This window comes from Prunus avium, chromosome 6 (assembly GCF_965620075.1).
Source record: "Prunus avium chromosome 6, drPruAviu1.hap1.1, whole genome shotgun sequence".
Lineage (NCBI taxonomy): Eukaryota > Viridiplantae > Streptophyta > Magnoliopsida > Rosales > Rosaceae > Prunus > Prunus avium.
In genome coordinates this window covers 15015385-15030926 of record NC_142289.1, presented here as the reverse complement: position 1 = coordinate 15030926, position 15542 = coordinate 15015385, and the positions used below count along the sequence as shown (strand labels likewise).

Below are 15542 nucleotides of genomic sequence, written 5' to 3'. Positions count from 1 at the left end.
ATGTCATAGACGTACATTGTTAATACCATGTCATAGAAGTACATTGTTAATACCATGTCATAGAAGTATAGTGTTGAAGTTCCTATAAATTACATGACTGCCATTGATTAACTTAAAATAAGCCCAACACAAAAAACCCAAAACAAGCCCAGCAAGCCCGAAGTACATTGTTAATACCATGTCATATATGTACATTGTTAATACCATGTCATAGAAGTACATTGTTAATACCATGTCATAGAAGTATAGTGTTGAAGTTCCTATAAATTACATGATTGCCATTGATTAACTTAAAATAAGCCCAACACAAAAAACTCAAAACAAGCCCAACAAGCTCGAAGTACATTGTTAATACCATATCATAGAAGTACATTGATAATACCATATCATAGAAGTACATTGTTAATACCATTTCATACAAAAAACTCAAAAAACCCAAAAAAAGGCCCAGCAAGACATCCGATATCCTTTGCAGAAACCACCTCCAATTGTTCACAGTTTCACCAGAAACAATCGCAAAGGCAAAAGGAAATACATTACAAGAAGAAAAAAAAAACACTGTTAATACTATGTCATAACACTATCTTCCTAGTAAAAATTACATTATGCATATCATAAACTTCAAGTGCATAACTATATATAGAGCAAAATATAGAGCATGCTTTGTTACTGAAAATCTGTTAATACTATGCCATAAAAGTACACTGTTAATATTATGTCATAGAAGTGCACTGTTAATACTATGTCATAGAAATCATCTCAGTAGCAGGGTATGAACAGTATAACAACTGTTCATACCACTTACTGGAAGTTAACAACTACGTCATTTCATTTGCATAATAGGTACGATAAGGAATCCAAACAGTACACAAGCTAAGAAAGATGCCTACTTGAGCGAGAGGGAGAATGGGGGGCATTTCCCATGAAATAAGAAAGATGCCTACTTGAGTGAATTCATTGAATTGTAATCCTAATCAATGACCCAACTAACATGCTTGAGGAGCCTAAGGCTATTTGTGTATATAGATAGATACATGCATATTGATATATACATGTAAGACATACATTAAAAAACTACACGAGCATGATACTTTCATATTTCCTGAAACCCTTAAGGTCATCAGTTCGAAGGCGCAGAGATATCTCCTCCCCGTGGTTCTGCAACAGCAACCAAGTGTCAATCAGAAATTAAAAGAAAAGAGAAAATACTATTGCCACTAATTTCATCATATATTCTGATGTTTAGAGTGTGATTACCTTATTGAAGCCGAGGATGCATTTGGGAATTATGCCAACATAACCAACAGGGGCCATCTCAGTCATGATTCCCACACGCCAACTATGCTTTAAAAAGAACAATGCAAAGATAAATTATCAGCAGGGACATAAAAGTATACCAAGGAATCATATGCACAGCATACTGGACAATCTGTTTATACAAGTGTGAGAATATGCATTCAATGATACCTTGTTCATGACAGAAATAATTCCAGGATCTGCAGCAAGCATGTGCATTCTTTTCAATGCCTCTGACACCGGAGGGTTCAACTGCAGACAAGTAACAAGAAGTTGAAGTTAAAAGCCTCTACTAAAAATTGATAATTGCAATATCTTCACATGTCCTCATACATAATTTTAGAATACCTCAATTCCTGGAAGTTGAAGTGTTCGGAAATCACAAAATATATAAGGTCCTTGTGGAAGTTTCAGAGTATGAGGCCTGTATGACATTCACTGCCTCAATCTCATTTCCTCTTCATCAAATCCAGCTATCCTTAAGTTTGACTTTGCATGTTGTAAAACTTCATCAACCTCATGTTCAGACACTCCCATCATTCTTATATTTTCATGCACAAATGCACTCAATACATCATGTATACTAAACACATCTGTAAGTAGATACATGAATATGCACAGACACACATCTGCTAACTTAGTAGTGCTTTACTTGAAAAATTACATCTAACATCAAAACCAAGTTAACACTAAATAGTGTTTTACACATTAAAATCACAAAGAACCTAGATCACTGAGAATCTAAATCCAAGAACAGTAATTATCAATTTTTCTTTTCTTTTATTCAATTTTCTTAGTAACCAAACATTAGATAGCATACACAAACAGAGCCAAACAAGTCAACAACAATGAGAAAAACAAGCATAATGAATTCTAAATCTCTAATTCCAAATATTATATCATTCTAAAATAGAAAAAGCAATACAGCAATGACTCATATTGACTAATTAAGTATTTTACGCCAAGAACTCATTCCAAAATTATGACTACCACCAACTCTACCATCGTCGGCGCTCCAAAGAATGAAGAATCAAATTGAATCACCATATCACCATTGCCAAAATCTCAATTCAATCATACACTAAGTAAACACATAAATTAACAACAACAAAAAATTACGAGAAATTAAAATTTTCACAGTAACCTCTAAGAGCTTTTGTGTATGAGAGACTGAGTAGTTCTTCAGAGAATCTCTCTCTTGGCGGCGTATCCATACTGAGATCGATGAATTTTATCCAACGATCAATCCAAGTACGATCCCTGCCTTCTTTGCCCGACTCATTCCTCCAAAGGAGTTCTTCGTTTCGTCTCCGTCTGCATTGAGGTTGCTGTGGTTGACATCGCTCGGATTCAACGACGCTAGAGAAGGAATTGGAGGTGTGTCGTCGGCCGACAGAGATTGAGACAGAGATGATTGCGGTAGCGTCGGAGATGAAGAAGGATGGTGCGTTCATTGGAGCGTCCGACGGAGATGGAGGAAGGGAAATCGGAGATAGAGTTTTGGGCGAAGGTGAATCGGCGACGGGTTGTGGTCATGGAGTCGGCGAGGGCGGTGGTGGAGATGATGAAGATTAAATGGGAATTGGACTAGGAGAAAAGCCAGAAGCAGAGCTCGATTGTTGAAGAAGAAGAAGAAGAAGAAGAAAGTTTGAGATGTATGTTGATGAAGATTGAGTTGATTAATAGACAAAGCAAAAGGGCAAAACAGTAATCCAACATAGATGTTGAATTTAAGAAATCGACAGTTGTCAATTTTTGGGTTTATTTTGGGTGTGTTTATATATATTGAATGGTATAGGGTTTCTTTATAGAACTATGTCTAGAAATGGGTATTTAACTAATTTCCTATTTCTTAAATAGATCATCACACTATAGTGGTGCAAAGTGTTATTTTTTTTATTTTTTTTATTTTTTGATGCTACTAGTGCAAAGAGTAAGTATTTTTATATAAAAGAATCCATGGACCGCATTATTGAGTTGTAATTAACTTTGATCAAATTCTCGCAGGCCCTTGATCTCTCTTTTTGTTTTTGTGTTTTTGTGATTAGACTGTAGCTCGTAAAATTTGAACTAAACACCTAGAACACGTATATTGGGTGTCGTTTCTTTTAAACATGATCTAACAGAGAGTTAGTGGTTTATTTAGATAGGCCTACTGTAGGGCTCGGTTTGATTAAGCGAAGAAGCATGTGTTAATGTGTGAATGTTTTAAGGGGTCGTTTGTACATATATACATATATACATATATATAGATATTTTTGAAAAAATAAAAAAATCTAGTCCTAGTCCAAGCATACACCAGTATAATCAAACCTGTTCTCATCCTTTTGCCCTTATTAACAAAACGCAGAAGCTTCAGGTACAGGATTCGTGTTGCAGCCTTGGTTCTAAATCAAAACCTGTAATTCTATTAATATATCAACTGTTATATATATCATATATATACATGAATAGCTGGGTCACAAAAGGCCACTTCATCTCCTATTCCTAGAAGAGATAAAATTAGTTTAATATGGAGGATCTTCAATGATACTCAAAGGTTCACTTAATTCCATCTCTTGGCATTCTTTGTTCCTTTTGATTTTGCCTTTGCTTGCTGAAATGCCTGCATCTTTTGCTTCCTCCGAGCTTCCTTTTCAGCCTGTAGAGGAAAAGAAAGATAGTATTGGCTCAGATTGCTGCACTGAAATATATGAATTTCTTCGTTTCATAATGGACGAAAGCTTACCTTAGACATCTTCGATTTGGCTTTCACTTTCGGAGCCTTTTCTTCAATCTCTGCCTCGCGCTCAAGCTCTCTTTCCCTAGCATCAAGATTCTTCTCTAGATAATACTGCAGGTCATAAAAGTTCAAGGTTAGAATCACTGATTAAATAAGCAACTGCATAATCAATTTAGTTTTTTAATAAACTCCAGACTCTCTAAATGGGATCACTACTGCTCATTAAGTTTTCCTTCTGCTTAGATTACAAATGAAAGAGGGATTAAGCAAACGGATCCATGTCACGGCATGATAATTCTACTTTTTTACTTGAATAGTTAGGAAATTGATATGATGCTATATAATCATCCTAGGACGACAATTAAGGGCTTAACAATCTGCTAAGGGGGAGTCATCAATCTGAGCAAACTATCAAGTTAAATATTTCATGAATCATAATTTGGTTGAGGCTCAGCTGCAAGATGCTGAGATAATCTTCAACTTTAGCTCATTTCTTTTCAAAAATTACTAAGATAGATAAATCCATAAATCACGTACTTTAATTCAGGTACAGTGAGGGTAGATAGAATGCTTACATTGTAATCGCCTGCATAATTTTGCAACTTGCGATCTTTAACTTCCACTACTCTATTAACTATTTGCTTTATGAAGTATCGGTCATGAGAAACTGTGATGACTGTGCCCTTGTACTCCGTTATTGCCTCCTGAAGTAACAATTAGAGGCCATATTATAGGCAAGTGATGCTGAGAAGCTGAAGTAAAACAAAACATTAATTGTAGACAGAGAATGGAAAGAAAAATGTGAGATATACCTCAAGCATCTCTTTTGAAGGAATATCCAAGTGATTTGTTGGTTCATCCAGAACTAGCAGAGTCGATGGCTTTACCATGAACTTGCAAAAGGCAAGGCGTGCCTAACAAAAGTGAAAGACAAACCGTTAAACCATCATCTTGTTCAGCAATCAATCAATTTTTTCATGTCCTCCATTTGATTTGGGATATTGACACATTTACTTCCATGTGTAGTGCAGGCTATTCGTATAAGTATGTAAGCACAAAGTAGAATCAAGGAAAAACACAAAGAAATTCAAACCTTCACAAACATTAAAGTTAATGCCTCGCTGGGAAGGAAAAGATATAGAGAAGACCATTGATTATATATATACTTAGGTACAAAGAACTGACAAATTTCAGTTGCAATCCTTTTAAATTACCTTCTCGCCACCACTCAAGAGGGAAACCTTTCTATCAAGCATATCAGATTTGAAATTACAACGCCCAAGGAGACCCTTTATATCATCAAGTCTCCAGTCCTCTGCAGCTTCTTCTACTGTCTCAAGCACTGTTTTATTTAAATCAAGTGCCTCAGCCTAAAAATACATGAAATAGGTTAACACCAGCAATATTGCCAGGCAAAGCATATTGTAAAGAACAAAGAAACTTCAATAAAATGGAAATAAAAATTTACGGGAGGAAATCTAGAAGCTTGATGGTATTAATTAAATCAAAGTAACATTATATAAATTATGGTAACGCACCTGATTTTGCTCAAAATAGTTTGGGAGGACATTATGCTCGCCAATCTCAACTTCACCTGCTATTGGCTTTTGTAAACCCATTATTAGTTTCAGCAAAGTACTCTTTCCACATCCATTTGGGCCAATAATGGCAATTTTCTCTCCCTTTTCAATTGTAAGATTTGCCCTGTTAAATAGGACCTGGTACAAAACACAGATTGACAAATATTAACAACTTGTCTCATTTCTCTTCAACAAAGTATAAAATTTGCAGATGAATAGTTTAAAAATACATATGTCAACCCACCTTATCCTCAAAGCCGAATTCCAGATTCTTTATTGTTGCAACAAATCTTCCGCTTCGTCCCCGCTCAGGAAACCTGATCTTCATTTGTTTCCTCTGGAATGGCCTTTCAATTAGATCCTCTTCCTGAAGTTTCTCCAGCTTCTGTTGTTGGCAATAGAGAGAATGTTAGATAAAGGATTGAAGTAGGCAGTAAAATGATTAAATATCATGCCATAGAGAGCAAAACATACAAATATTTTAGGGACATCAAATAGATATAATCAACAATCATGTACGTTTAGCATTTCTAATGAGTATCATGATGAACGAGAAGCATTAGGTATCAAAAATTAAATAAAGAAAAGTTTATGCAATATTTAGTTTGTTTGACTAAACAACAATGATTGGATGAGACAGACTACAAGCCCACTGAACGAACAGTTTGAGAAACGCTTTGTTTTGGAATAAATATTTCTCACCACTCTCAAGTGTTCATGACTGAGAAAAGAAAATTAAAGCAGCTAGGTTGTATTGTTGTTAAACAGAGAAAATGATGCAACAACATCCAACTGTAACTGATTGTCCAGGTTAGATTGGTGTATTTAGTTTCTTTTGGAATTGCAGCTCAATTTATGTGCGAGTCTGGTAAATCTCAGCGTACCTTTTCAGCGGAAGAAGCACGGCCAGAATTTGCTCCAGCACCCAACCTTTGTATCAAGTCTTTTGTCTGCTCAATTTCCTTCTGCTGCTTCTCCCAAGCAGCATTTTGAGTTTCAATCCATGCTGCCTTTGCAATAAAATACTCAGAGTAATTTCCATCATATGTCCTGGAGACACCCATATCAGTTTCCACTATTTTTGTACACAACTGATCAAGAAAAGCTCGATCATGAGATATGATAACCATTGGCACATCTTGCTGATTGAGATAATCCTCAAGCCACTCAATTGTGTCAAGGTCAAGGTGATTAGTCGGCTCATCCAAGAGTAGTAAATCCGGCTCCTGAAGATAAAACATGGTGCAATGATCAACAGCTGAACCACTATACATTCTAAGTCAGCTTACACATGCAATCCATATTACCATGTGAAAAAGGGATAAACCACAAATGATTAGTCTGCTAACTTTTTGTGTTGTTTGTCAAATTCACCTCACATAAACAAATATCATAAGTTTTATGAAACAAATATTTGTTGGAAACAGCATCTCGCTCTCCAGAAGTTTATGTTAGCAATTTCCTTATAAACTACTAATAAACAATTGCCCTGAAACCATTTTCTGCAAATACAAAAAGGGGCATAATACTGTCGTAGCAAGAATGAAAATCATGTAGAAAGATATCCATCCATGCATTAGAAAAACTTGAAGCTATAATTCAGCTTCCTACACCAACATAGATCATCCAACACATAAAATACCCCTGATGAATAGGATAGTTAATATACCTGAAGTAAAATCTTCCCAAGTGACATTCTCATCTGCCAACCACTGCTAAATGAGGCCACCAATCTATCCGAATCCTCCGGAGCAAACCCAAGTTCAGGCATCAACTTATTAATCTTTGCATCGACCATATCCAAGTCAACTGCCTGTGCCTGATTCTGAAGCTTATCAAACTCATCCAAAAGCCTTCCCATCAACTCCAAATCATTAACCGAATTCTCCAACGCCTTTTGAACCTTCTCCAACTTCCCTGCTACCTCCATCTCCTCCTTAAACGCACTCATAAACTCCTCCTTGACTGTCCTACTCAAAGAAACCTCGAATTCTTGACTCAAAAACGCAATTTTCATATTGGGTTTCGCCTTTATTACATTCCCAGAATCGGGTTCTTCTAAACCAGCAATAATTCTCATTTGGGTTGTTTTCCCTGCTCCATTTACACCTACCAATCCAACTTTGTCCCCCTTTTTCACTTCCCAACTCACATCTTTCAATACAGTCACACCTTTATAGCTCTTCCTCACATTTTCAAGCTTAACACCAGAAGAAATACCTGAAGCCCCGGAATTTGAATTCTTTTTACCACGTTTATGCTCAAATTCATTCTTAGAATTATCCGAAAACAAAGATTCAATATCGTTTTCGGCCGTAGTTTCGGCTACCGATGTTTCGACGGCCAAAGCCGATATCCGGGTTGGAATTTTAGCATTCGGCCTTCTGGGTTTGTATAAATGAGTGGTTTTGATAGAATTGGTGTTGTTACCTCTAGTTGATTGAGCAGATATTCGATTTGAAACTGAGCAAAGCCGAGGTGGGAAAGCGGTCATTCGGGCATCGAAATGGGCTGAACCAGTGAGGAAGCTCGAGCGGAGGTCAAGGCGGTGAAGCTTAGAAGTCAAATCCATGGCTGGGAAGTGAGAAAGCGAGGGAAATTCTTTTGGTGAGTGAGAGGCTTTGGGGAAGATAAGCACAAGTTTTGGTGGACATGAATTGGAGAAATATTAAGGTGTGAGAAAGAAGAGAGAGAGAGAGAGAGGCAGAGGGCAGAGTGTGGAGTTTCTCTCTCCGTCTCTGTGAGAAAAAACTCTAAGCCTACGAATACGAATATATTGGTGATATGTGTGGACTTTAAAATACCCTCGTAAAAATAGTTAGAGAGAGACAGAGAATGGATAGAAAAGGAGCGTTCTTTTTACACTACTGGTATTCTATCGTTTGTCATTGTTTTCTGTTTTTTTTTTCTAATTGTCTTTTTTTGCTTCAAATCTTTTTCTATTTATCATTGTTTACGATATTGGAAAATGGTAGCCGAAGACGGTATATTATTTTGAAGTATATTATACATTATCAATGACAACCTTTTATGTTTGTTAATACCATTTAACTTTCTTTTTTATATTTGTGTTGTGATTTTATCAACTTAGCACCCCAACGGGTTTAGTTTAATGAAAATGGGCATTGATCTGCATCTTTATAAAAAAACTGTGTGCCTTTTGTAATTTAGACTATCTCTTGTATTAAAATAATAATAATTGTCTTGGCACGATAATCACTGATCTCAAGTTCGAACCAAAAATCACCTCAGCACGAAAATCAAACTGATAAAAATGAAAAATTAATGTCAATAAGACAAAAAAAAGTTAATAAAACAAAGCAAAGAATTAACGACTGAAAATTTTAGTAAAATCCTGTCCACGTTGAGAGAGAGTTTTCATCTTTATTATATATGGAGAAAAAAAAAAAAAAAAAAAAAAAAAACAAGAATAAAGACTCAAAATTTTAGTTCCAAACTCGAACCCGTATCGTATAGAAGTCAATGTCATCCATTGTACGGTACCTATGAAAATTATAAGTAAAAGACATTCTGAATATTTTGTAGCCGCGAAAAATAAACATAACCTATTAATACGAGTTTCGTTTCGTGGTGCAGATTCTGCAAGGAGATCCTCAGAAATTGATAACATATACCTTCATCTAATGCCACGTGCTATTCATTGTGAGGGTATCCTCAAGCCACGTCCCCATAACATATTTTCATTCAACAACATTTGATGAGATGAAAGTTTTGCAGTCAAAAATCAACAACTAATCTCACAATGAATAGCAAGTGGAATAGTCACGTCACATAAATCGTCCACGCATATAGAGCTGGCAAACGGGTCGTTTTAGCGGGTTCCGGGTCGTTAACGGGTCAACCCGTTTTCTTAACGGGTTGACACGAACACGACCCGTTAAGTTAACAGGTGACAAATACTAGACCCAAACACGACCCGTTACAATTCGCGAATATCCGACACGACCCGTTAACCCGTTAAGAATAAACGAGAAAAAAAAAAAAAAAAAAAAAAAAACATCAAAGCACAGCTTCTCTACCCAGCTAGCCAACACCTTCTCTGTCCTTTTTCCCCCAAACCCCAACCCTAACCTTTCTTCCCTCTTTCCCTTTACATTTCAATCTTCTCACCCCAAAATAGTATATATCTCTCTCACAAATATATTAAAACCCAACAACAACAGAAACTGAGGAAAAAAGAAAATTCAATCTGTGGAACTCGACCCAGATACCTCCTCCTTATTCCCTGGCTGACTCTGGTGGCTGGGCTCGTTGGTGGACTCTAGTGGCTGGGCTGACGGAGTCTGTTGAGTGGAGAGAAGCAGAGAAGAAGAGAAGAAGAAAAAAAGGAGAGGAAGAGCTGGAGGAGTCTGTTGAGTGGAGAGAAGAAGAGAAGAAAAAAAGGAGAGGAAGAAGAAAAGGAAAAAAAGGAAAGAAGAAAAGGACACGGAAAGAGAAAGCTAAAGCGGAAAAGGTGAACTCACCCAAAAAAAAGAGGAAAAGGTGAAGAAGAAAAGAAAAGAAATTTTGCAAAATTACAAAATTAACCTCCCTAACGGGTGTAACGGGTTCACCCGTTTTCGACCCAACACGACCCGTTAGCTTAACGGGTGGCTAACGGGTTCACCCGTTTTCAACCCGACCCATTAAGCTCAACCCAAATACTGATAATTTCGTGCGAATTCGTGTCGTGTTAACGGGTCGTGTGCAATATTGCCAGGTCTACACGCATAGCTCTAGGTAGCAAAATAGTACTATTCCAACTAATCACAATTTCAATTGGTATATTGTAATTGATCGGAGATAACTATTCTCATTTCACACATGGCTCAAAATTTTCACTTTTAATGTATAATATCAATAAATATCTATACTAAATATCATATACAACTTATACCACGTAGTTGTACTCCAATACCACAATATAATACCTCCAATTACTTAGCCTACCTAGCCCATAATTTCAGGAGAGATTCATTATTATACCTAATATAGAAGCTCAAATTATTTATATAAAAAAAAAACCTTATATGAAATGGACTTTAGAAACACACTCAAAACTCATTTACAACATAACAAAGAAGTTTTTAACTTCTTATAAATTATAAAACTGTCATCAATTTTTTAAAACAAGCCCCATCTCAAAACCTCATTATAAAAAAAAAAGTAATGCTATTTAGACGCACAACATTGACCACTTTAGCTGACCATCTTATGTGGCAATTGATGTGTCATACCAAGTCAATTAATGAATGTCGCCATGTCAATTAAAAAACCTTAGCGTTCCAAGTAAGTGGCCTCATGGCAACATTCATTAATTGACATGGTATGACACATCAATTGCCACATAAGGTGGTCAACTAAGGTGGTCAATGTTGTATGTCTAAATAGCATTACTCTAAAAAAAACCCAAAACACTTAATAGGGCATCAAAATAATTTAATAATCAAAATTAAATTCAATAGGGCCAACTATCATTTTTTGGGGTTTTTTTTTATTTTTTTTTATAGAAATTAAATGGTGTAGGGTTTATTTATATCATTACTGCTAAGAATGGGTATATGACTAAATATCTCTAATTTCGGCATTCTTCATTTCATTTTTTTTTTTTCCTGTATACAAGCAAAAAAAATTTTTCCCTGTATACAAGCAAAATTAAAAGATAGAGGAATCAAATACAGAACCAGGTGGGTAGAAATAAATGTTTCATCTGAAAAAAAAAAAAATGTTGTGAACAATTTGAGCTACAAAACTCTTGTAGACATTTCTTAGTCCTTTAATCAACAATCCACAAGAAAATTACCAGATCCTGTTTATATTCTTTCACTGATATTATACTTGGTAAGGACTAGAACGTTTCATATTTGTATTTAATTCTTTTGAACATAGGTTTTAAAAAACAAACCAGAAATTCCAAAGCCTTTGATCCGAAGAAACATTTCACTACTGGTTTATATTTTAACAAACACTGTAAAACAATGTCCATACCTAAATAACTTGTATGCCACCTTGTTCTCATATTTGCAGGTGTAAGTGATGTAATTAAAATGGAAAGAGAACAAGTATAGGTGAAGTTTTGAGCTTACTATATATGCTTTTAGGATATTTACCGCAATGAAATTCTAATCCAGCAAATTATTTCATCAGAACATATTATTGAATTTATGTTGGGGGGAAAAGAAGGCAAAACCTAATCTCAAGAGTGATTTCAATTTCCTGTGCCTACAACTCTAGGTATCTATCAGAGTCAGCAATGAAGATTTAACATACCACATGCCCTGGAACGACAACAGTCTTAATTTAAAGGAAGACTGGTGGAGGTAAAAAACAAGTTTCCTCAAGCAGTACCAAATACCAAATGCTAAGCGATGCTCGGTGCAAATTCGATAGCCCAAACCACCTTCTGTGAAGGTCAGTGACTCGAAGAACCAAAGTATCCCGCAACCAACAGCTGCGATGTAAGAAGTGCCCTTACAATGCACCAACTTCAGGCCCCTGAAATTAAAAATCATAGACAAAGCAAGAACTGTTCAATTTTCAATCATAACCAAAAAAAAAAATGCAAGGAAATTAACACAGGAAAAGAAAAGATCAAATTTTCCGACTGTTACTTTACATTGGACGAAATGGGGGCTCTAGATACAATGGAAAACCAGTACTAGAATTTCAATATTCTATGACAAAAATAGAAGCTGCATGCAGGTAAATTTCACTTTGATCTCCTGCCATCTAACAGTGACAAGTCCCAAGTTCCCAACCATTTGAGGTCAGCTACATGAATCTCAGTTCTCTGTTCCATCAAATCGTTGACCATATTTTCATAAGTCATACAGAATTACATCTTTCGACTATCTGTGATTTTCCACCATGTTAATTTTAGTCTTCCGCTGCCCCCTAAGCACTGGCATCTATGTTGCTTACGTCACTCTTTCTGACTGGTGCATCTTGTTATACTTGGTCCATATCAGAAACATGAAACCAGAACCATCAAGGAAATGATATTAATCTCTCTCTCTCTCTCTCTCTCTCTCTCTCTCTCTCTAACACATAGCTTGTCTTGAAATGCAAAGTTTGTGAAACACTAAGCATTGTGATTAACTTAAATGCATGAACCATCTAACATCTGAAATACAAAAAAAATATATAACCAGCAGCACCAATCATCAAAGTTCGCAGTTTCGATTAAGTCAACATAATAACAACAAAGATTTTTTAGACATGACAATTGTGTCCAAGAAACATGTGCAGTAACATCAAACTGAACACTGAAAAACAGATCATTTCAACTGCTGATACGAAACAATACTCACTTTTGTTCTGTGCATGCCACGTGCGTATACCATTATACCAATTCCACTGGAAAAACAGAGCAACAAGACGAACCAAACCAGCAGCAACCACTTCAACAAATGCCATAACAAACGATCTCTGAGGAGACATCCCAGCAGTGGCAATAGACAGCAACGCCCCTTCAAGGTTACAAGGCACAATAAAAGCAGCAGATTTGATCCCCTCAAAAGCCTTCTTCGCAACTTCTTCAGCTTTCATCACCCCTGACGACTCTGCTATAATGCTGGTCAGTTGCGGCCGCTTTTTTGTCTCTACAAGAAGTAGTGAATATCAAAATCAGAGTGGATGAAAAATCAAATCCAATTCAATCAAATCAAGCAAATCTCACATGGAAAGTAAACAACTTTATTCACATTTTACCTTCAGTGAGACCTGGGGTGTCTGTGTCCGGAGGGAATATCAGAGAAACATGAATATCATGAGATATCACCTCTTGTTGCAGAGCTTCGGCCAACCCACGAAGGCCAAACTTGCTCGCAGAGTAAGCTGTGTAGCCGTAGATACCAACTTGACCAGCTTGGGAAGACATGAGAGCAATCGAACGGGGCATACTGTCCTCTCCTTTCTTCATTTTGGGCAAAGCAGCTTTGATCATGTTGAAGCTGCCAATCAGATTTACGTCCACCATGAACTTCACCTCATCCAATCCCTGCTTCTCAAGTTCTTCAGGGACGAAGACCCCTTGGTTGACAATCAGCACATCAATGGGGCCTGCCTCCTCCACCGCTTTTGATACCGCATCGTAGTCACGAACGTCAGCAGAGAAGATCGACACGTCAATGCCCGTGGAGAGTTGGATGTAGTTCTTAGCTTCCTCGAGCTTGTCGATGGAGCGGGCGAGGATGGAGACTCGGGCACCCTCGGAGGCGGCCTGATGGGCCAATGCCAGCCCGATTCCACTGGAACCTCCGGTGATGAACACGTGGCGGTTCTTGATTGGGATCTTGACAGGGCGGGGCCGGACTATGAAGTAGAGGATGAGAAGGAGAGCGAGTGGGAGCAGGAGGAGGAGGAGGGCGAGGAAAGAGAGGTTGAAGTATGCCATTGACGGAGCTTTGAAAAGATAGTGCAAATGAAGGCTGGTGATGTCTCAATCAAAGCTTCTGTGCAGTGCTTATCAATAGATATCCCCCCATCTATCTATACATAGAATAATTCAAATTAGAGAAAGTCATAACGAGATTTCAATTTTGAAAAAGAAAATTGAGCAACAATTGGATGAAAATCAACTTGGACAGAGGTTTTCATTCATTCAAATACAATTGACTTTGCATCTATGATGAATTAAATAAATAAAAAATCTGTTGATTTCCCGTTGAAGAAGAAATAGAAGCAAGTAAACCCTAGATGGATGGATGATGAATCCATTAACTAAATCAATCCATGAGTAAAAATGAAAGTCGAAGGAGGAAGGGAGGCTATAAATTACCTTTTTTAAACCCCAATCAATCGCCCTCAGTGTTGGGAAGCTACTGAGCTGAGAAAGGGAACCAAATAGTTGAGTGAGATGCACCAAGCATGTCAACTTAACTGGTGTGAAGAGAGAGAGAGAGAGAGAGAGAGAGAGAGAGAGGACGGCGACGGAGATGACGATTTGGGAGAGTTGTTTGTTGTTTGTTCTGTTTTAGTCTGATGTGACGTGGACACAATAACACAGGTGTCTTCTTTCTATTGGGTTGGGATGCGATCTCAGTACTAACGGTGTAGCTGAGCGTTTTTTTTTTTTTTTTTCTGAAATCATTTTAATAGAGTCCATGTTCCTAAGGCCCGCCATTTGGCCCAGTTTCTACAGGCTTGCATAAGCTTTAATCTGACCCACAATCCTTTTCCTAACCATTTTCATTTTCTTATACATCCTGAAATCTAAGTACACCCTAATATTTAAATTAAAATGTAAAATTAACTAAGTACACCCTAATATTTAAATTAAAATGTAAAATTAACTAAGTATATCATATTTAACTACACAAATACCCTTGGTACCCCTAATACACTATATCACATCTCATTTGTCACGTCATATTTTAATTTCTTCTAAAGCTTTTGTTCTTCACATTAAAAGGAGTCAATTTGAACAAATCTGGTTTTTTTTTTTTTGTTCTGCAAATTCCTTCTGTTTCTTTTTTTTCTCATCTCAATGGGGTTATGATTTAGTCTTCAAATAACGAATTTGTTCAAACTGGTTCGACAGCAAGCCATATGGGTCTAATAGCCACTGCAAACTTGATTCAAATGAAAACTAATTCCCAAATGCCTTCGTATATTTGAACTTTAGATCCAACTAATAGCTTCAATGATTGTTAATAATAGTTAGATGGTCTTCCTTCTTATATTTGAACTTTAGATCCAACTAATAGCTTCAATGATTGTTAATAATAGTTAGATGGTCTTCCGCTTTCAGATTTGGCCTTCATCTCTAATGGAGAATTTGTTGGGCAACAATGGAGGGCTATTCAGATTTGGCCTTCATCTCTAATGGAGAATTTGTTGGGCAACAATGGAGGGCTATTGGTCGGCAAAGGAAAGGGAAAAGGAACGAACATTCAACGATACCTCTTTGCACCACCGCCAATGCTCGCTGCGTTGTTCGCCGT

At 36.9% G+C, this 15542-nt stretch overlaps 3 protein-coding genes across 4 annotated transcripts; all 3 read right to left on the bottom strand.

Annotated features, from left to right (window-relative positions):
• Positions 1–42: 42 nt before the first annotated feature.
• LOC148293766 (DNA-dependent metalloprotease WSS1 homolog 2-like) lies at positions 43–2951 on the bottom strand. The gene is made up of 5 exons (XM_088253930.1): positions 2441–2951; positions 1645–1837; positions 1468–1548; positions 1258–1344; positions 43–1158 (listed from the first exon to the last, which is right to left on the bottom strand). Exons 2-5 carry the CDS (start codon positions 1729–1731, stop codon positions 1075–1077), a joined length of 339 nt encoding a protein of 112 aa, XP_088110056.1. The 5' UTR covers positions 1732–1837; positions 2441–2951; the 3' UTR covers positions 43–1074.
• Positions 2952–3600: 649 nt separating this feature from the next.
• On the bottom strand, positions 3601–8353 carry ABCF5 (general control non-repressible 5). The gene is made up of 9 exons (XM_021975137.2): positions 7268–8353; positions 6483–6824; positions 5843–5983; positions 5557–5736; positions 5233–5388; positions 4831–4932; positions 4594–4722; positions 4025–4129; positions 3601–3937 (listed from the first exon to the last, which is right to left on the bottom strand). The coding sequence occupies exons 1-9, from the start codon at positions 8168–8170 to the stop codon at positions 3842–3844; spliced, it is 2154 nt and encodes a 717-aa protein (XP_021830829.2). The 5' UTR covers positions 8171–8353; the 3' UTR covers positions 3601–3841.
• Positions 8354–11703: 3350 nt separating this feature from the next.
• On the bottom strand, positions 11704–14795 carry TSC10A (NAD(P)-binding Rossmann-fold superfamily protein). Of its 2 annotated transcripts, none has more exons than XM_088254462.1 (4): positions 14378–14795; positions 13309–14084; positions 12909–13199; positions 11704–12093 (listed from the first exon to the last, which is right to left on the bottom strand). In XM_088254462.1, exons 2-4 carry the CDS (start codon positions 13991–13993, stop codon positions 12086–12088), a joined length of 984 nt encoding a protein of 327 aa, XP_088110588.1. In that variant the 5' UTR covers positions 13994–14084; positions 14378–14795; the 3' UTR covers positions 11704–12085. The 2 variants fall into 2 exon arrangements, with proteins under 2 accessions (XP_088110588.1, XP_088110587.1); XM_088254461.1 differs by having other exon boundaries at positions 13309–14088; positions 14378–14794.
• Positions 14796–15542: the final 747 nt, after the last annotated feature.